Source organism: Oratosquilla oratoria, chromosome 35 (assembly GCF_046742065.1).
Source record: "Oratosquilla oratoria isolate Oo_2021 chromosome 35, ASM4674206v1, whole genome shotgun sequence".
Classification (NCBI taxonomy): Eukaryota; Metazoa; Arthropoda; class Malacostraca; order Stomatopoda; family Squillidae; genus Oratosquilla; species Oratosquilla oratoria.
The window spans coordinates 29,244,949-29,268,217 of record NC_134811.1 but is presented as its reverse complement, the minus strand read 5'-3'; the positions used below and the strand labels follow the sequence as shown (position 1 = coordinate 29,268,217).

The 23,269-nt window shown below is 41.9% G+C and overlaps 1 protein-coding gene across 7 annotated transcripts in view; it reads left to right on the top strand.

The window, feature by feature from the left end:
- Window positions 1-23,269, top strand: part of LOC143018627 (uncharacterized) — a 171,696-nt gene that overhangs the window by 72,840 nt on the left and 75,587 nt on the right. Inside the window, exon 1 of one of the 7 annotated variants that reach the window (XM_076174163.1) lies at window positions 4,360-4,417. The exons of 5 other annotated variants lie outside the window; for them this stretch is intronic. In XM_076174163.1, the coding sequence (XP_076030278.1) occupies window positions 4,375-4,417 (43 nt within the window). In that variant the 5' untranslated portion in view covers window positions 4,360-4,374. Of the gene's footprint in view, window positions 1-4,359; window positions 4,418-9,029; window positions 9,076-23,269 lie in introns of those variants that run through there. One more of the 7 variants, XM_076174164.1, reaches the window with a different exon arrangement.

Below are 23,269 nucleotides of genomic sequence, written 5' to 3'. Positions count from 1 at the left end.
GTATAATGAGTGGAAACATTGACATTCCATATGCAAAATGGAACAATAAAACTCCACAGGAAGTAAATGCATAAGACCGACCTGTCAAGCCAAGACAAACACCACCACACTGATCTTGGCAAAAGAAAGTGATAGAACGAAACCGAAATGTTTGGCATCTGTGTTTATTAGAATTGTCTCCCACCCATAAATATCTAACAAAATGCATCCCACGGAGGACCAAGAGGAAATTGGAGTACAGCCCGTGTGCCCCGATATAAAAGCAATTTCCCAAAATCGTCAGTTGTATATATTAATTTTACCCAAATGATATCAATCCCGACCAGAAGAGGTTTAAAGTATAGACGAAACGTTTTAAGTAGTCTTTTATTCACATAATTGTTCCTCGGGATTCTTTTGATGATTTTATTCTCAATCCTGCAGAAAGGAAGTTTGTCATGAAAATACAAAATCTTGGTAAAAAAAAAAGTGACCAACGCAAAATTTGCTGTGGGATTATATATATATATATATATATATATATATATATATATATATATATATATATATATGACAGCGTGACCACTGGGAAAGAGAAACTAAACGAAGGAAAATCCTATCGTATATTACATCTTCAGTGCAAAGTACATGGAAAATAAGTATTACAAGAATATATAGGCAACCACAGAGAATGCGAGAAAGGAAATTAGGTGAGAAGCCGGTCCCGTTTTGGGACTCCCATAGAGGCTGGTGGGGCGTCTCGATTCACATGAGGCCACTGTTGACATTTAAAATTATAGAATTTTTATAAACAGTGGTGTAGATTCATATTATGGTCGTGGGTGGTTTGGATCAAACTACATTCTATTAAGTTCCTCACCACCATATTATTATTTAAAGAAATGGATTGGACATTGTTTCCATCTCTTACATTTTTCTTGTGCTGATTCTTATGGATTTGGCAGTTTGACCTATATAGTATTTATTACACATTTTGCAAGGAATTTTGTAAATGTCCTTTTTGACACTGTTATTCATAAGCAAATGTTTGACTACTGGTATTCTTGAAAACTACAGTACCGGACAAAAGTAATGGCCGGGCACCTGTCGCGAGGAAGCTCATTGGGCAGAGTCAAATTTTATTCACGTTTAACAATCAATTGCTCTTCCTTTCTTAAAGAGTACCTTCTGCAGACGCTCAGGCAGCGAACGGACTAAGTTTCGACACGTTTCCAAAGATATTCTCTCCCAACTAGCCCTCACTTCTTTCTCTAATTTCTCAAAAGTGGACACATCCTTTCCTTGCAAATCGGTTTTTACTAGGGCCCAAAGGTTCTCAATCGGGTTAAGATCTGGGCTTTGTCCAGGCCAATCTTTTATATGTTCAACACAACAATCACCCAACCACTCCGTCACAATCTTAGCCATGTGAGAGGTTGCACCGTCTTGCTGAAAAATTTCAGCCTGGCATTTGTCCATAGCATCAGGCAGGTGATCGCACAATAATTCAAGATATGAAAAATTATTAACGCTTTCACCCGACTGCTTAGACACCAACACTAATTCACTCTTGCCAAATCCACTAAAAGCACCCCAAAACATAAGCCAGCCCTGTGGGTCGAGTGGGTCACTCTCCCGACGCCGGTCCACATTGCCGCTCCGCCCATCCACAATAGTAAAGTTACTTCCGTCACTCCACAGCACCTTCATCCAGTCATCCTGACTCCAATCTCGATATTTCTTGGCGAAATCGACCCGCTTGGCCATGTTAGATTTCAGTATGGGTTTCTTCACAGGGCGGCACCTCTCATAATTCAGGTCCTTGATGCGGCGGCGTACTGTCCTCACAGACACACCACCAAACAGATCTGGGTTGTCCTGCTTGATTTTCCTGGCTGTGGTTCTTGGAGTAGACTCCAAAGTACGTTTCAAAATATTGTGGGCCCGACCCGAAGTCTTCTTAGGCCTACCAGACCTTGGTTTTGAAGATGGCAGGTTGTTCCCTCCCTCCTCATAAAATCTGGCAACCCACCGGCGCACTGTTCTCTCACTGGCACCAATTTTCTGCACTATCTCCTTGGTTTGCAGGCCAGATTCCTTTAAAGCAATTATCTGAGCAACTGCTTCACGGGAATATTCTCTCGTAGAGGTCATATTAGGGTCGTAGGGATGCCTCAATTGGTAAAAATGCGATGCATCGGAGAGAAAATTCTACGAGCACTCGCCGCAGCAACTCTCTTCCCACAGCAGCTAGATACACACTAACCGTCATTTTGTGTTGCCACGTGACCCAAACTATCCTACACTACACACAGCCCGGCCATCACTTTTGTCCGAATTCAATATCATCTCCTATGGGTATGGTTATAAAACGGGCAAAATTCTTGTCCTCCCGCCCCACCCGGCCATCACTTTTGTCCGGTACTGTACATACACGTTATTTTTTAATGAATCAGGAATACTTAAAAAATTCTTAAAGTGATAACATTAATAGCATATATTTACTTAAAAAAATTGAAATGGTTTCTTTGCAAAAATGTAGGCAGTATCCAGGAATTGTTTAGGGTATTTTAAATTATACCCAGTATTAAAACCTTTCTGATTTTGCCAGTGTATCTGCAGCGAAGTATGGACATGGACTCATCTATACAGAGGTTATTTTTCTGACCACCTTGCTGATCTCCCGTATTCCCCCTTTGACCAATCATGGCCTCCTGCGTTATTTGGATCGTTATTATTTGCCACATTGTTAATACATGTTTGTGCTGTTTCCATGGTTGTTCTCTTTACGTATAGGTCTTCGTAAATCACTGATATATTTTCCTATCTTGGTAATTGGGAAATGGATTCACGCGATTGACCGTAGCATTAACCAGTGCATACTTTCTAATATCCATATAAGGAATTGGATATACTATTGCTGTTTTGTTAATGATCCTTTTATGTCACTCACATACGAAGTTACATTCTTCCCTAATACTGTGGCGATGTTCAAATTTAACCAACCCACCTCTACGAGACATCCATCGGACTGTAACTATCGCTGCATCACTTACATCATTGACTGCACCAACCAACCCACCTCTACGAGACATCCATCGGACTGTAACTGTTACTTGAAGCAATTTGGCCTGCGCCCGCCCAGTGACAGACAGACGCTGACGAATAGGCTCCAGACTACACGAATTGCGGTTGCCTGCCTATAATGAATGCCAATGTATTTTATTAATTGACATAGATTTTTATGAATTCATCATTTTTTGGCATCCGACCTAGATATGGACCAAAAGGTCTCCTGTCGGCATGCATGCTCTGCCTTTGTAATTTGACTTGAAAATAGATGTTTAAGTTGTTTGTCATCTTGCTGGAGTTGGGAACGGTGATTGTAGGTCAACTCGTCCCCGGTCAACTGGTCCCCAAAACTGTTCCCCTAGGACAACTGGTCCCCGAATGGTAAACTGGGTGGTCAACTCGTCTTCGAAATTAATTATCTAATAACTCTCCTAATGTGTTCTCTATTGTTCGTATATATGTTTTTTTTATGTTTTGGTTGTTTTTAACTTTATTTTTTATCTTTATTTATTTTACTAAGCATAAGATGAAACCCAATAAAACACATTTGTGCGTCACCAAGTAATGTAATGTGCTCTATGTTTGCTCAAAAAGTGCTAATCACACATAATATTACATAATATATTATGGTATTTTGATTCTTGCTAAATGTCTCAAAACTATTATTTAAATAAAAAAAAATTGGTTGAAAAAAATTGGGACGAGATGAGCAATATATAATACCTGTGTATCATTTAATACCTGTGTATTATTTTATATTACATAATATATTATGGTATTTTGATTCTTGCTAAATATCTCAAAGCTATTGTTTAAATAAAAAATTCGGGGACGAGTTGTCCTATTTTTGGGGGACGAGTTGTGCTAGGGGTGCAGATTTGGGGACCAGATGACCGTTCACCGGGAACGGTAAATCCTCTCCTGTCTATATTGGTGAATTTCCGCTTAGTAATTATTTCTATTACTTTCTACAGTCGCCAGTCTACAGTAGGGTCAATGGAGGAAGGAGGAAGAAGGGAAAGTGAAATAAATTGAAAAGAAAGAGTAGTGTATAAAATTCCGTGCCATGGTTGCTATAAAATATATATTAGTGGATCGTCCTTGTGTGCTGCGAATCACAAAACTCAGAGTAGACCTGAAACAGCCGTTCACCGAATGTCATGATCGTTGGATCAATATTCACATTTACCAAGATGGGAGAACGCATTGGTAGGATGGTATTGCAACATACACTAAATGGTCCCCAGTACATTGATTTTCATCCTATCAACCGCATTAACTTTTCCATTTTAATTCCTTGCAGACACGATCGAGTTCGATGGAATGCACTTGTATACGAACGACCAGTTGCGCTCTCATGGCGGGGGTGGGTTGAGTATAAAATTCGTTTATATATGTAACTCGAGCATACATGTATAAGAAATTGTGCTCGACTTATTTTCCTCTTGATAGATCAGTCGGTTAAGTCACAGTCCATTTATTATGTATCGGCAAGGTTTGAGTCTTAGCCCAACGGCGTATCAGTTTCCGAATGTTTTCATCAAGCTACTTGGTAGTCTCGATCGTGTTTGCAAGGAATTAAAATTGAAAAAGTTAATGTGGTTGATAAGATGAAAATCCATGTGCTGGGGACTATTCAACTAATACCACAGTCGGAACAAAAGAAAGCTAAATACGTGAGTCTATATATTTCAACTGGTAACTGCAATCCTCTTCAGGATTACAAAGTGGGAACCTCATACAAATGAACTAGGGAAGGAGTAAATACCGTTGCCCTCACTCTCTGGTGACCTGAGGAAGAGGTGATGAGGTCGGGTCACGAGGGAGGGTACCTGTTAACAATTTATTTTGTAATGAACAATCCTCAGGTAATGGACATTGACCCTTTGAGATATTCATAATGGGAAGATAATCTATTTAAGTGGATTCCACCATTTTCCTTCTGAACCCACACAACCAGATTTATGAATGAGTTCAAATTTATCCCAGTCCATCTGGTGATTTCAATTATTCACAGGGTAGAACAAGGCTGAACTATTTTGACCATACCTAATTGACCCTTTATTCTCATCCAACCATGTCCTTAGGTCTCTCCCTGTCTGACCAATATATGCTAGGTTACAATCTTTACACAAGAGTAAACCCCTGGGATGTGGTCTTGTATTCGGGTAATTATGAATTAAATTTACCTTATCTTTGGGAAGAAATTTGGGCAGGTGGCTAATGGACTCTGAAAAGGGATAACAAGGGAATTTTGTAATACATTTGGCTTTGTGGAAAGGGAATTACAAAATCTAGCTCTGGCTTGGCTGAGGGCTTTATCCAGGAACCACTAAGGGTAAGCTAATTTTGTTAATTGGGACCTGATGGAAATTAACTCGTGGTCTAAAAATTGGGGGCTACAGATCTTGAAAATTCGGAGAAAAAGACCCGAAGCTACGCTCCTTTTAATATGATCTGGATGACTAAAAACGAAGGTAACTCCCTGAATAGGCGTTCTTTCTAAAGGCAAGCATATTCCCATTACTCACGAATAAGATATTTAAAAAGGGAATCTTTCCTTCTTTTTACTCCTTCCCTAATCCCTTTCCTTTGTAAGAGGTTGCTATCTAAAGATAGCATCCTCCTTCCACTTTGTACGGAAGAGGATTGCAGTAAGCAGTCTAAAAATATAGACGCGTATTCATTTCTTTTGTTCCGATTGTGGTAGTTGTGATATATATATATATATATATATATATATATATATATATATATATATATATATATATATATATATATACACATACATAATATATATACAAACAATACAGGGATTGGTGTGCGGCCATTTATAACCATGCAAGACTAGTGAAGTTGGCAGCATTATTCATTCTATTCTCAAATGGGTAAACAAAAAATGATGGCTTGGTCGAAATGTCTGGTATGTTCCGTCGTGAAATGGCTCGAGGTAGGAACGGAATGAAATAAAATGTTCTCCAGGGAATGTTGTGGGGTGGGGAATGAAGTGTCGTCGAAATGTGGCTTACAGAAAATAGAACTAATTATGGGGGCTGTGTTTGGAAGGAGAGCCTTGTAAGCATTATTATTGCTATTGCATATATTTATTACAACTATCAGTATTATTATAATCATTATCTTTGTTACTCCTATTAATACAAATTGGGATGGCAATATGAAAAATCGCTGATTTATTGTTTACGTGTTATTCAGTGCTTACGATTGATTCTACCATGGCCAACGCCTTGGTCACGGTTCATCGAAATCTTTAGTTAGCGAACACACTTGTAAACTGAGAAACTAGTAATATATATTAAGAAAATAAGGCATTTTACCCTGTAGGTTGTAGCGCTGTTTTAAAAAATCTTCACTGCTGATTGGCTGGCCAGCTTATTCCCAAACAACACCGAACAAGTGCACATTCATTCCGTACTCTGCCCACGCGGGGAAAGAAAATGTGTGAAGGTGGAAGTGAGCACTCTGATATGACGTAACTAGTTTTGGTTGAGTAAAGAGGAGAGTAGTGGGCGTCAGATCGTCGCGACGAAAATAGGCCGACCACGAAAAAGAAAAAGGAGAAATATATTAATAAAAATACAGATCTTAGTAGATTTTGCCATCGAACCGGGTGGGGGAAGTATGATAGAGCTAGTAAACAAATGGTACAAGGAGAATGAGAAAAAGAGGAGAGTTGGGGAGGCATGATATTACTGTCGCTTGTAAATAATGACGAAATTAGAATGGATAACGACGTCCAAGAGTGAAGTTGGAATCCACTTGAAAACAGCAGCCCCCCCCTCCCCCTCCTCTCACCCGCCATTGGGGTAAAATGGGAAAAGCGAAGGCTGTAATGGCAAAGAATAGAGGATAATGATAATGAGAGGAGTGGTAACCCCGTACCATAATGGTTTGTGGAGGTGGTGGTTGTGGCAGGTGGGGTGGGAATGATAGGACTGAGGGGTGAGGAGTTGGGGGTACAGCTGGAGGGCAACTTGGAGGGAGTGCGTAGTGGAATCGGTGAGGTAAGGTTTGCGGAGTAGTAAGACCGTATGAGACCGCCAAGTGGAAGTGGGGAGTGTGTGTCCGGAAAGAAGGGGGTGAGACATTGACAATCGCGGACTGAAAGATCCATGCAATATCAGCACTATGTAAATATACCGTTTGTTGCGATATGTTTATTATATTTGTATAACAGGTCCCCGATAATTATAGTACGTTTTGTTAAGAAAATTGTAACGTAACAATAGCGAAGAACATTGTGTATAGGTCCTGTTACAGAATGTATTAGGTTCTGATATCCACAGTGTACAAGAAGTGCGCTTAATTTAGTATATCAATTTTACTGGAGATGTGGTGAGAATAAAAAGAAACAGCGGCAGAGAATAAGGTGAGAATGGAGGGCTGAAGTAGCGTAGTGTAGTTCGTCAGAGCTGCGTTGCAAAGACAGGAGAGACTGGGAAAGGACAGTGTTTGGACAGGCCTGTGGAAGGATTGGCGGGAGACGCCTGCTTGTAGATGATGTGGGAGAGGAGAGGTGAGGGGGGTGTTCAGTTGGTTGCGGAGGATGGAAGCGTTTGTACTGTAGACGCGTGCGGGCTTGGAGGGAGTGGGGGGAGCCGTGGTTGTGGAGGAAGGGAGTTGGGGCGGGTGGGGGTGAATGCTGAGGCTCCCTGACTAGTTGTGGTTGTTTTGCTCTTGTTTTCTTGCGTTTGTTTGCTGCCGCAGACTTGTTCATGTACTGAATACTTTTCCGTCTTCGTTTGGGTTACGTGGGATCGTTTTAATAGTTGTGGGTGTGTATGGGCAGGGTTTACGTGTAAATATTGTTCCAGAAATTAGTGCTTCATACACAGAGAGGATGTGAAGCTAATGCCGAATAGGAATGTGCATATAATTTATTCCTTTGTTTAACCTGGGGTTGTGTGCAGTAAAGTGTTTATCTGGGATCGGAGTAAACCAGATGCGCTTTTGTTTACATTCGAACGTTGCTGCTGTAAAAAGCGTTTGGAGGGTACAGGGTTTGGATTGCAGAGAAAATAGGATATGACGACTCAGTGTCTAGAAAGTATGTAGTGTATGTTTGTGCGTTCGTGTGTGTGGTTGTTTTCATACACCGCGTGAACGTGTAGTTCAGTGACTGGAGGGACATGGAATACATGTCTACCTTAAGAATAAAGAAAAGAAAAAAAAACATCGGTGGATGTTTCGACCCCTTTCCCACACCCTTGTTTACATTGGGCGGGCGGAACCTGTTGCATATTGAATTTTGTGCAGCTTTATTACCGTCAGTGTTTGCTGCAGTTTATTTCGCATTGAGTAGGTCTGACACTTCTCGACCATTGAGGCAAAGTTACTCTGAGGCCACAAGCTTGCGTGTATGTTATGGAAGTGGTGCTTGGTTAGATTGGGCCAATGATGGGTCATTAATAGTGTTATTACCAGCATGACTAATGCAGATATTATATATATAGTATATATATATATATATATATATATATATATATATATATACACACATATATATGTGTGTGTGAGATACAAGTGACGCAGGGAAAATGGAACAGCTGTTGGAGAGCATTAGGGTAATGGAATTTCACATTGTGATGTGCGTTGGAAGGAAGAATTGATGGCAATAACATGTACTATCATATATTCTTTAAACGGTTTTGAGAGAAGATAGCCTTTGTATGAAAGTGTCAGTTACGGACAAGTCTAACGGAAAAAAAACACCTGAATGTGAGGACGGATATTTTATTAGGGCGACGTCTCGCTTGTTACAGTTTTAATGTACTTGAAAAAGTTGTTGCAATCGAAACGTCGTACTAATGAAGCCGTCCTCTTATGGTGTTTATTTCGATAAAAGAAAGAAAAGAAAAACTCCGGGAATGGCAACAGGTCGAGCCGACGTCGGGGGTGGTGTTGCCATACAAATTATTTTCTACTTCAGGCCCGTTTAAGTTTTAACAGTTAGTGAACACGATTCATTGGTGATGGTTGGAAATAAGCATGGATTACCTCGTCCAAGTGAGTCTTTCTTTGACTCGTTTAAAAACTGGTGGTTGGAAAGGTACCGAGGATTACATACTTCTTTAAATCATCTTACTTGGCCGTTTTAATTGTATGCATGTAGAGGACGATGTTTACGGTTGACAAAGTAAAGTCTGACGACAGTTATTTCATGTACTGTTTCTATAGTCCTCATGGTGTTTAGGACACGTGATTGGATATGCATCCTTAGGTTGTCAAACGTGTGAAGGAAAGGTGATTAATTAGAGTTGCGAAGTATACTCCAGGTGATGTCTGTAGTGTTTACCGATTAGCAATATAGCTTTGTACAGTACGTACACATACCACGTATTAGTGTGTGTGTGTATATATATATATATATATATATATATATATATATATATATATATATATATATTACAGGTGAAAAATGTAATCACACTTTTAACAATCACGTTAAAACCATTGAAAAGGATTGCAGTTTGCAATCGAAATATATAGATTCCCCATCTCCAGTCTTTCCTACTCCAACAGTGGTTTTTAACGTGATATATATATATATATATATATATATATACATATATGTATATATGTATATATGTATATATACGTTGATTAGTGTGAGAGAATAATACTCAATGAGCGTTGATTGTAACCACATTCGTCATTATCTATCTCATGCGATGCAGAAGTGAAAATGTTAACAGGATTTTTTATCCCATTCAGTACCGATGAGGTGCCACGTTGATAAGATAATCTTGAGGACAGCCAAAATAAAGAAGTGCCACGGTGATGAACAAGGTAGTTTAGCGATAACTAGAGTGAATGTTAACAAGAACACCACTGCATAGGTTGGGTCCCGCGCATTACGCTCATCAGTCGTGTGTAACGGTAATCTTAGACCATTGAAGTAGGATATTACAAGTAGAATAGTAAGTTTTAGTGAGAATGAAATGGTGAAATGTTACGAGTCAGTGGCGTCAGATATAAAAGTGGATGCAGGGATGGATCCAGTGGATGGATGGGTATGTTAGGATATTCCACCCCACATAACAGCTTTTCAAGTGCACATTACATGAATTATTCAGTAATGGTACCAGCACTGCTTTCTCGATTTTTTGTTCTGAATTGTCTTTGCTTGTGGTGATGTTGGTGGGTTTTACCGAAACGCCTCGTCCGGTCATATCCCACCACATACCAGAAATATCTTAATCAACCTCTGTGCAGGTGTCACCACTGGTGTGCAGGTGCTAGTCACCACACAGGGTTTGTAACTTCAGATACTCCTCGAGAAAGAGAGGCAGAGAGAGAGAGAGAGAGAGAGAGAGAACAGGGCTAGGAATCTAATGCAGTACTTTTAATTTATTATTATTTTTTTGTAGAAGTCCAACCTTCTCTCCGCCTGCACACACACACACATACATATATACATACACACAATCAAGGATATCAGAAATCACATGGTAAAGTGCCGTATGGATCTGATACTGATTTGTATCGGAAATGATTATTTTTCCACTTTTTCAGTGGGGTGGGGCATCTCCCCGACATTGGCAGGAAAAACAAGTGAATTCCTAGATATCGTACCAGATTCACACGAATAAAAAAATACAGCAACGAAAACCACCCATTTGCGAAAGATCTTAAGTTGGTGTAATTGACGATGCGAGTTGAGCTAGAATAAGATAAACTTTTATAATTTTTATTTTATTATTATTATTATTATCATCATCATCATTATCATTATAAATATTGAGTTCGCTAACCAGTCCCATTACTCTTCCGCATAGTTACTACCAAATTAACTCCCTCCTCTCAACAGCTGGAGTGAGGTGCAAAATAGGCAAGAATTAACATTCGAGTTCAGATGGAATTTTATTGCCCAGCGAATAGTGGATTTATATTTTTAACAGATTCTGATCCAGTTACAAGATGAGGTAAATATTACCGTTAGGAGCGCATCAAAGTTCATCAGGAGCGCTTTTATTTGTGTATTTTTATGTGTACGAAACTTATGCTTAGAACGCAAACTTTAGCCATGAACAAACCATTATTCTGTGAGGTTGGCGTAATTTTTGGCTAGTTTATTGACCTAAGAAAATCTTATCGCTGTTAACCACCGTCAACTTGCTGTTTTTGGGTACTTTTAGTATCCTTTTTCAAACTACTCCACACTTTCATACTTAGTCCTTTTTTTCTCCGTTTTGCTGTTGACATTTTGCGCCGCGTATAAAGTGTATCAAATGATTTGCTTTCTCAAAATAATTTTGCATTACAGGTTACGGTAAACGTAAGTTCGAAACTGCATATTTTCTTTATTATCTCCGGTAACATATTGTAAGAATGTCTGATTTATGGTTTCTAAGCCAGTGGTTCCCAAACTGTGGGTAAATTACCCCCTGGGGGGGAGGTAACAAATTTGAAAATAAAATGAAATAAAATAAAGAAAACATTACGGTACCCGGCATTAGGATTAAGGTTAACTTAGTACGTATAATTGTAAAACTAAAAAAAAAAAAAAGTTTGGGAACCACTGTAAGCCATCTCGCGTGGTGATGTCCCCGTCATAGAAAATGGGAATTGGCAACTAGAAAACGGATACATCGTTATCCTAGACTATTACGTACGTATTCATCTAAGTTATTATTTTTATTAGTTATTCGACGTACCAATCATGGTTTTCTTTTCGTGGAAGTGATTTTTGAAACCGTTGCAGTTTTCTTCATCGACTCTGTTGCAGAGTGAAATTGGTATTGTGTTTGCATAGTTCCTTGTAACTGTTGAAAAGACATTCAAGCTATGTGTACACATCAGCATAACTGACGTTTTGGAACAAAACTAGTACGGAATTTCAAATGACATTTTATCTCTTTTTGTTGAGGAAAACTAGTTTGCGGTATTAGTGAAGTTCCGTCTCGCTCGCACAGGATATTGTATATTTATTGCATCAATATTATGACATCCAAAAAAATTCTTCGTAACGTTTCTTGCTGAAATTGATATTAAGGTATATTTTAACAAAATACCCGCAACCTTCCGCTTCATGCCATTTTGCCTCGCCTGCTCACACAGCAATTTGGATATATTTTCCCCCATCTGTATTACAACAACTCCAACAACTTTTTGAAATTAAGTTTTCCCTCAAATTAATATTAAGGGATGATGAAAAAAATCCCAACACCCGCATGCCGAAGTGGTGTCATGACAGTCCAGTCATAAAGTCCCTGCACGCATTTTTAGGTAAGTTAGGTAGATTAGGAAGAAAAAAACAAGTTTCACGAAAAATATTGGGTGATGCAACCAAAACGGAGCTTTGTTGGCGCATAGCGAGAATGATTTTTTCACCGTCCCTTAATATTAATTTCCGCAAGAAACGTTACTAAGAACATTTGTTGGATTTGTCGGAATATAGATGCAAAAAATATACAAATTGCTGTGCGAGCGGATGAGACGAAACTGCAAATTCTTGGTTTGGCAGTTCTTTCACGGAGGAAAAGGTTCTGGAGGTGGGCACCGTCGACTAGTCGGAAGTTGGAAGAAAATGGAAGTTGGGGGGAAAAAATGACTCCAGATCTCCTCTATTTCTTGTATCTTTTGGTTTTGCTTATGCGCACTGATTTTTGTTATTGTTGTTGAAAATAATAAGTTATTTCCTTATGCGTGGGTTTTTTAAACGAAGCATGGGAAACCAAACGTTTTCGTCCTATGACATATTGAAGACATTATACAGACGAAAACGTTTTGATCCCTTTTATATATATATATATATATATATATATATATATATATATATATATATATATATATATATATATATATCCATATCTGCAAATAAAAATGAGCCAGCGTATTTGTGTGTGGTTGATTGCTGCGTAGTATCCTTGGCATAATTATAGCTTTATATCCCTGACGTTCTTGCGGATGTAGGAAACCAACCCACTCCCACGTAATCCCCCCATTCGCGTGGAAATCCGTCGTTAGAAATATGATCTCGGTTTTACAACTATTTCGTTCTGGCAAAAGGCGATCGATGTTAAGCAGTAGAGTTAGATTCCTTAGTAGGGGATTTCGATTCTTGCCCCGAGTATGTCTCACGGCTCATTATTTATTGAAGTGATTAATGTAGAAGAAAAAAAAAAGTAGAATGTAAACAAAAAGCATGTTGCGCGCGTGCGTGCGTGCGAAAATGCTCGAGTTCCAGTATGTGTTCGTGCGTTCGTGCGTGCTCCCTCGGAGCACCACGATGTTACTATGAAGGTTGAAAAGTCTGCGCGCCTGGGCACGAGGGAGAAGCGGTGGAGGGGGGTGGGTGGGTGGGGGGTGGGACCTGTTTTGTACGCCTCTCGGATCTTGACCCAATGCCCTTGAAACGAAGGCGGCCGCTATCCTCCTCACCAGTCGCCTTCTACCGAAGTCGCAGGAGGGAGGGTGAGTGAACAAGAAGGATTGAAAGAAGATGACGAAAAGTGGGTGTGGGGGGGTGGGGTCCTGTTTACTCAGCTCTTGGCTAGCTGGTCTGCCTCGAGGGGATATCACACTAGGTTATTTACCGTCAACTTCTGATTAATCGGCGGTACTGCTCACCTCCAGAACTTTTTTCAATCTTTAAATCATTATGGCACAATCTTGTTTTCTCAACAAAAATATATTAAATGTTATTTGATATGTTGGAAGAAAATTAGTTTCCTCCAGCATATCGGAGGAAATATAACTTAGTGCGATAACCCCCACACGCGGTTACATCCTCCAGTTAATATTTTATTCTGTTCAACAGCTTTTCGGGTGCCGAGTCCCTGAGCGCGGTTATACCACATTGTAGAGGAAACAGGGGAAGACTGGTTAGGTTAGGAAATTGCTAACTATTGGCAGGTGTTTACAAAATAACGCCATATTAACGGAGGTACGGATCGAACTTAGCGTGTTTTTGGCATAGCGATGGCGGAATCAGTCGCGATGTTGTCCCCTAATTTTGTTTCTCATCATACGTGGTAATATATAAGAACATTCTTTTGCCTTGTTGCTTCGAGCGCGTAACTAGTCCCAGAAGTTCTGAATAGTATTGCATCCTCTCGTTAATTTCAGTTTCATTTTTAACAGGTGCTTGTTACTTTATATAAAATACTATACTTTTTTTTTTATAAGAAATGACAAAAAAATGAAATATCCCTGGGTTTGAGCTTCGGAAAAAGATAATGAAACTCAGCATTAATGGGGTTAGCTGTGGTCAAATTACAGTTCGCTGCCTCAGCGTGGCTGTGGAACCCAACGTAAGCGTCGAGGACTTTCCATTTGAGGAGGACTGCCGCTGAGCGATTTGGTTCATCTCATCTGTAGCAAAGACTTTGTTCCCCTTCCTTATCGGGTGGCACTTTTCATTTTATTTTGCCTGTCTGCAGGTCGTTATATTCATATCCGTGACGACTCCTTGGAGACAACGGCGTTTTAGTGTCTAGATGCTTTCCTTACCTAACGGGTTATGTTTTTTCTTTGTGTTACGTGGTTGAGGAGAGTTGCCCACTAACACTATTCTCTCTCTCTCTTTCTTTCGTTTTCATTCGAGATCTTATCTAGTTTAGACCTTGGGGTGGTCACTGACGAATTTAGACATAAACGTAACGAACTACACAAATCCACAAGGGACTCACAAAATTTCAGAATTATTTATCTATTTATTTATTAATATATTTTTAGTGGGGGCTGCCCAAAACTTGTTAATGTGATTTTTGTGTAAATTGTATTTTTTGAATTGGGTTTTATAGCCATTTTTGATGTGTATTTTTGAAATGGTTTTTAGCCATTTTTTTATGTGTAGTTTTAAAATTGCTTCATATGTAACTAATATTTTGAGCTTAAATTTGTTGTGTTTATGTTTACTTTTTAACGAGGGGGTTCCAGAATTTATATAACGCTGCACGGGACGCCTCTTAGTTAAATATAATAGGTTGACGTTAGCCAGAAGAAATTGAAAAACACATTTTGGAAGTAAAATAGAAATCGGGCTCGTAAAGAAGTACTACTGTCTGGAATCCTTGACGGGTTTGTTCTGGTTAGTAGTGTCACACACACACACACACACACACACACACACACACACACACACACACACACACACACACACACATATATATATATATATATATATATATATATATGTATATGTATGTATTTTTTTCGTGGTCCGTACCCCGACAGGAACAGTGATCCGGTTGTTTACAGTTTTCGAAACTTAAACGTCGACGTTTTTCTAAGATGGGAAGGGTTCTAATTTACGTATGATGAAAAAACATCCACCATTGACAGTCTGAGATTTTTTTTTTTTCTATTTATGAGGAACAGACGACAGTTGCATGTAGCTTTGTACACTAAATCTGCACAAAAAATGCTGGAAGTTGTTGAACCAATTGTATAGTCGTTGCGTGGAGTAAAGGTAGGCTATAGGGAACGCCGCGAGTGGTTTTTGTAGAGGAATTATTATTAATGTGTTCATTTGGACACGGCGGACCCAAGCACACCTGTCGTGATGTATTGCTTTCTGTCTGCAATTGGAAATGCAATAAAGATTTTTTTTAAACATGTGTCCTGATTTCGATGGAGTAGAAGCTGATTGTCCATATTGTAGATCTTGATTGTAGAAAATGTGTGTCCCGGTGTACTAGTAGTTTGTGTCCAGCAGCATGCGCGCGCACACACGCACACACACACACACACACACACACACACACACACACACACACACACACACACACACACACACACGAAGAGCCACTCATTCTTTTTATATTGTATTTTATTTCATCATTGGTAGGTCATGTATATGTTTATAAACTCCACTGTGGCTGGTAGGACTTCGCTCTAGCTTGGCTAGGACGTGGGAACCAATCACAACGCTAAACAACCCGGTAATCAAGAAATGATGTATCAGTTGTATGAGTTAGGCGTGGGGAAAGTACATGTGCGTTTTTATATGATGTGTATACGTACACTGTGTGTGTGTGTGTGTGTGTGTGTGTGTGGCCGCAGACTTGTGGCATACGTTACTCATTGCCCCCAGTCTAGACGTCTATGTAATAACTTGTCACATCCCGGTCACTGTTCTGAAGTACATGATAATGTGATAGCTTTCACATGTCTCTACACAGTCTCTTCGTCCGGAAAGGGTGGTGATTTGATTGCCGTGTGTACGTGTGTATTTTGAGGTTACGTGGGGATGTGGTAAAGGTGTGAAATTTTCACAGGTGTTCTCTTAAATCAAGAGTTTCACGTGGTTTGTTTCAGAGGAAACCCTGGTTTGAGAGTAATATGATTTAAGTGGATTTAGTTTTACACGTTTTACACCCATCTCTCGGGGTAACCCAGTGTGATTTTTTAGTTGTTTAGGTGTTTAAGGTAATGACTTTATAGTAGAAAATATAGTCATGTTTAATCGCGTTTAATTGGTTGCAGGTGCCCGTTCATGCTTTGACTAGTACATGCGCTGCTTTCCCCAGTCCCCCCTCGTGCTTTAGCGAGCTGTGGCCCCCCCTTCAGGTACCGTTTTCTACCGTTTGCATTGCGTCATGTCGCTATCTCCCATTACGTCATGTCGTCCCCATGCGCCCTGTAGATTCTCTCGGCATCATCCGTCATCTTCACCTACTCATTAGTCTTATCTTTCCGTTACATTTAAATTAGCTTATTCCTTCGTGGTCTTCATTGCAGATCTATTTCTTCTATTCTCTTCTCTTCATTTTCTTTGTATATCCTCCTCCTTGCCCATATCGCCCTCTCCCTCTTCCATCTCCACTGGTACAAGTTTCCGCCTGCATTGGCTTTATCCCACCCAGATTCTTCGTCATGCAGGTGTTGGCCTGCTGTGCACTTTTAGTTCTCGTTTCCAGCTTCAGGTTGTATAAAAACTCTGAAAACATGCCTCACGTTGTATGCAGCAGATCTTGGTTAATACTACTTTAGTACAAAGTTATATTGATGTAGGCTAATAACTGCGAAATTTCGTAAATGCTTTGTTCTGGCACGTAGGTCCGCTGTAGCATTGTAGAGAGCTTTGTTCGAAGTTGAATACTCCGCCTAGTTTGTGGTAGCGTAGCCTTTCTATTGCAGAAGCTTTGTGGTAATGGCTTTGAATCAAACCCCAACTTTTACCTTAGTTTTCTTTCATTCCTCCTTAGGCTTTGCTTTCGTAGAATATACGATCCCTTGCTTTTGTAACTGTTGTAGTGTTTTTTTCCATGACATTTAAGTCCTGGATTAAGCGCCGAAAATTTCTCCCACAGAATCGGAGTTTACAAGACCAGTAAGAAAAAAATTCCATTTCCGTTATATCAATTTGTATCCTTTCAGCCCTGCCCACAACAATTATGGTATAATTCCAGTTCAAGCTCTCATTCCAAACCCAGTTAACAACTCCAACCCCAATTACCAACTCAAACCCAACTCCCAATACCACTCCCAGTCCCAACTCAAGTACAGATTTTAACCCCAACCCCAGCTACCATCATAACTCCGACCCCAAATGAACTCCATCCGAGTTCCAACTCAATTCCAGCCACTCTAAAAGGGACACGCAAATCTTCTTTGCGCAGTTGTAGCTGGATTAGTAAGGGGTCACAGATTCACTTCGAACATAAGAACATAAGAAATAAAGGAGACTGCAAAAGACCATAAGGCCTACACTAGGCAGCTCCGTATCCATCACCACCTGTCATCCCCATCCATAAAGTTGTCTAATCGTTTTTTAAAACAACTGATAGTATCAGCGCTTACTACGTGGTTACTAAGTTTATTCCATTCATCGACCACCCTATTTGTAAACCAATTCTTACCTATTTCCTTCTTAAATCTAAATTTGTCCAGTTTATACCCATTACTGCGAGTCCTGCCCTGTTGTTTTATTATGATGACCTTGTTTGCATCACCCTTGTTATAGCCTTTGATCCACTTGAACACTTCTATTAGATCACCCCGCACTCTGCGTCTTTCCAGAGAGTGTAAGTGTAGGGTTTTTATATTCTTAGGTTAATAAAATCGCGAGACGGCACCAAGAAGAATGGTACAGGATACAGGAAAAGTTGAGCAAGTGTCACTCTAGCCATGGAAACCACAGACGATGGGTGTGGCGGGGAGGATTTAAGATACCCGTGGTCATAAGGTACTTGGTGACAATATTGAAGTTATGTTCATTAACACAGACCGTGTCCCCAAAGAAAGACGCTGGGAATATTTAGTTGATTATCTGATTGCACTACTTCAGACTTCACTCACAACCACGGCCATTCCAACATACCTAAGAAACTTCACATGAAGCACTTGTCACCTTACCTACAAACTTAACAAGCCGGATTAAGCCACCGTGGTGAGGTACAGAGGCCGTATCGTCCCTCAGGGGATATGCCGGTCCTGCAGTGGACCATTAAGGCCGAACTACATTGACTGCACCTTTACTCTGAGTAGGCACCGACCTTGTGGAAGCCAACGGACGGTCGGGAGGTCATCATCATCCGCGGGGCGACGGCAAACGGGTGAACCTAAACAAACCTGACAACGACGAGCGCAGGAAAGTGGTTTCGGCAGTGCCAGTGTCAGGTTTTTGTTGTTTTCAAACCAGCGCGTATCCTCACACAAGTTCTAAATGCATCGCGTTGACATGGATAATCGTTGAATGAATTTGAGTGTGTGTGTGTGGGGGGGGGGGCAACCTTTGCCCCGGGTACTCTGATTTCTACAGTTGAAGTCGCCATGAGGTGTTGGTGATTGTGTTTTGACGTTGCTTAGTGACAAATACGATGTTATGGACACAACAGTGCCCACTAGCCTTATTAAAGCCTGAGGAAGACTACTCACATTGAACGATGCTATCCTTGGAAAATGTACTAGGCGTGTGTGTTCCGTTGTTTCGAATACGATTTGTCCCCGGATGTTTTCGAAACCTACAACTCGATATCGAAGGATAGCCCCCTCCCCCCCACATCTCTCGTCCTCTGACGTGACCCTACTTCTACCCCGACCCTCTCGCCCCCTCCCCCTCCCCCCCCATCGACCCTACTTCTACCCCTCTCCTCTCCTCTCCTCTCCTTTGTCACCTGCCCCCCTTCCCCTTTCTCACGGAACCCCCCCTTCATTTTTTTCCTCCCCCATTCCCCCCTTTCTCATTCATCACGCAAATCTCTTTTCATTTCCCCTCTTTCGTCATATCCCCTCGCTCTCATAATCTTTCCCTCACTCCCTGCTTTCCCTCTCTCGTAATCCTCTTTCCTTTCTTTCCACTCCTCATCGTAGTCTCCCCTCGTCCGTGACACCCCAGTCTCGGCAGCAACAGCACCCCCCCCACCTCCAGCTCCTATTTTCTCTTCACAATCTCCCTATTGTTCTCCCCCCCGACTCTTCACATCTCTCAGTCTCGTTTCTCAACATTTCCCACACTCCCCCTCACCCCTCCTTCCCCCCTCCTCACCATCTCCGCCCCGCTCCCCCTCACCCCTCCCCCAGCCTCTTCCTCTCCGCCCCGCTCCCCCTCACCCCTCCCCCAGCCTCTTCCTCTTTGTCTTAAACTACATTTTTCTCTACTCTTCCTTGCCGTGAAACTCGTCAGGCTGTGTCTTTCATCTTTCCAACTTTCCTTTTCACCCTCCTCCTCCCCCTCCCTTAGCTTCCTCTTTCGTTCTCGTTCTCTACCCCTTTCTCTTTCTTTCCCCCCTCTTCCGCGGTAACCTCCTCGGGGTGCATATCCCCCCGTCCCCCCCTCCAGCCAGAGGCGACCTCGCGCTGGGTCGAGGGCAGACAGACCCCCCCCCTACACACACACACACACACACACACACACACACACACCAGGGGATAGGAGGAACAGTGTTGGAACCTTTCATTGACAAGGTCCTTCTTGACCCTTCCTATCTGCAGCCAGCGCCCCTTCCGGTACACGATATCCTCCTCCTCCTCCTCCTCCTCCTCCTCCTCCTCCTCCTCTTCCTCCTCCTCTTCCCCTTCAGACTTTTCTTTCCTCGCATTGGTCTCCTTTCTCTTCCATCGCCTTTTTCGTTTTTGCCTTTCATCCCCTTCCCTCCCACTTTTTTATTTCATTTTATTTTATTCTATTCTATTTTATTTTATGTTGTGTCCCTCATTTTCTTTATTGCTATCGGGTTTTCACTCCTCCCCGCCCCAATTCCTTCTTTTGTTTTCCTCTTTCACCTTCCTCGAATTTCTTCCCTCCCTCCTCTCGCTTCCCCCATCGGAGCTTCTTCCTCATGACCGTCTCTCCTCCAATCCCCTCCTCTCTCCTCTCCACTTCCCTCTCCTCATCTGCAGCAAGGATGAGACCATTATTATCTGATATCGTTAATGAAGCCTTCTTCCTCCTTCTTCTCATTATCCTTCTCGATTCCCACCTATTCTATCCCCTTCATCTATCTGCTCGTGATTAGACCTCGTTTTTTTATTTTCTATATTGTCTTTGATCCTTTCTTCGTCTTACTGTTTTTATCGCTGATCCTGTCCGTTACTTTTTGAAAATAACGGTCAGATCCTGTCCGTTATTTTTTTGATAACTGTCAGATCCTGCCCGTTGCTTTTTGAAAATAACGGTCTTTTCCCATGTTCTTCCTCAGCCGAAATGTGGTTGGACTCTCCACCATCGTCGCCTTTGCATCAAACCGCTCCCTTCTCTTCCTTCCTCCTCGTATTCCTTTTCGTCCCCCCCCCCCATTCTTTTATGACTGGAGACTAATCCTCCCCCCTTCTCTCTCTCTCTCTCTCTCTCTCTGCTGAAGTCAATCCCTTATGAGTCCGCTTCTTCGGCACGATATTCTTCCCAGGGATAGAAGCATCAGTTAACCCTAAGAAATATTAATCCTTCTTTCGTTACCATAGCAACCGTCAGCCAATTTCGATCTTCCTTTTTACCTCATATGCCCCGGTCCTCCTTCTGGAGGAGGACCTCCTGTTACCTCTTGGCCTCTGTTCCTGCTTCTTGTTCCTCGGCTGCTTTGGCCGTATTCGGTGTTCCAAGACGCGCCCTAATTGTGTATCAGATTCTGATGGGGGTCTCCTTTCTGTCGTGTGGACCCGTTGTTTGTGTCTTCTTGGTATTCTTCACACACACACTCTCTCTTTCTCTCTCCCTCTCCCTCTCTCTTTCTCTCTCCCTCTCCCGCTTACTCTTCTAATCAGGTTGCATTTAAGAGTAATGAAGTATTAATGTATCGTCTCCAGTGGATAGGCTGATGGTCCTGCACTGAACCAGTTGACGAATTCCCCCCCCCACCCACCACACCCTTACCCCAATTGTTCAATATCGTCCTGGATAAACGAACAAGTCTCTCTCTCTCTCTCTCTCCGACGTCGCTCACCATCTCCCACTACAGTTTCCATACCGATCCCCCACACCCTCCCCCGTACCATCACCTCAAGACATTCTCCTCACCCCTTTGAATTCCCACGTTACGTGCGCTGCGTTTCATTTCGTCATTTTGCAGAACTTTTCGTTTGTTCACACCTTTCGTTATTGTTTCCACTTTTCTGCATTTCCCAAGATTACTGTAGTGGTGCGATGCCCATTTCTATCCCCCTGACTTGTGCGCTGGTGGCGTCATCGGTAGCGTGTTGGTCTCGCATTGCTATGTTGAGGGTTCGTATAGGGCAAAGAAGATTACTCGACGTCTGCGGGCGTTGGCTCCTTACCTCCTATGTCTACCCTCCCCCCCCCCGATTCCCCCCTCAATAGACCTTCTCTTCTTTACCTATCCTCCACTCATCCTCAGCAGCACCTGCTACCTCACCCTGCCAGCAGACACGTCTCCCAGTGCGGTTTTGCACCTGCCTCTTTTATACTCGTAGCATCGACCACCTCCCTCCCCTCCCCCTCCACTCCCAGCCCTTTCCCTTAATTATGCATTGCTTCTACCCAACTCTGAACCGTCCTACATCTTTCCTACCTGCATGTAGTCCCCCTCCCCTTCGACATCTCTCCCCCCCACCCCCACACGTGTGCTGTAGTGGACTGCCAACCTGCCACTATCAGAGACAGGTTACTTTTTTCAATTTATATATTTATCGATTATTTTATTTATGCATCATCCATTTATTTGTTGAAGTATTTAATTTTTATATTTAGTCTGCGTACATCATGTCTCATGCCCTCTCCTATTTCGGGTTTTGAATCGTAAGCCTCCCCCCTCCCCCGTGCGTGTGTTATTCAACAATTTCAATTTAAGGATTATTTCCTATATGAAAATTCAACCTTCTTTATTTTAGTAATACCATTTGTTTCTTTTTCCGCCACTTCTAACACAACCTTAGCCCTAACCAAGTAACTTTTCCTGCTCAGAATCTCACGGTGCCCCAGTAGTCGGGAAAAACGCACATATAAGACCCTGATTTTCTTCTCACTCACATTATTTAAGCTCCGCACACCTTATTGCACTTTTTTGTCGTGGATGATCACCATCGCTGTTTCTACAGATTCCCCGTCATTCTCGCTTTTGCATTTTCACTCTTTGTTTTTCCTTACCTCAATGCTCATCACCATCAACCCCTCGCGCTCATCCATACATTCATTCCTCCTCCTACACCCTCCTCCTCCTCCTCCTCCTCCTCCTCCTCCTCCTCCTCCTCTCCTACTCTCCTACTCATCATCCCCCTCACCCATTCATACTTCCATTCATCTCTGCTGCTCCTCCTCCACCTCCTCTCCCTCCTCCTCCTCCTCCTCCTCCTTCACCTACCCTCCCCTCTCCCTCCCAAACTTCAGACTTCATCATCAGGAGAGAGAAGATTGTACAGAATAGTTTCACAAATTATAGCATTGGCATGGGCGGGCCTGGAACCCCTTCTGCGGCAGCGGCCAGGCTTTTAGATACCAGTGTTCATCTGAACTTTGGCGTCACTTCCTCGCTACTGCTCTAGGGGTGCCACGGAAATAGCCAGGTGGTAGGAATGATGAAAGGGATGTGAAGCTACCCGGTACAAAGGGGTTGATTGAGATAAGTTGAACATCGGGTAATAAACGCCCCGTTTAGCGAATAAATCTGTTATTTTTTTTAACTTAACGAGCGATACTTCGGGGCACGAACATACACATACGCTTGTACACAATCGCACCGGTTTAGTAGTGTTTGGGTGCGTCTGCCGTAATTGTTTCGGTTTACGAACGGAGTAAGTTCGTAATCCGAGGTTCCACTGTAAATTCTCATTGTAACCGAGAGGGTCCCACGGATACAAA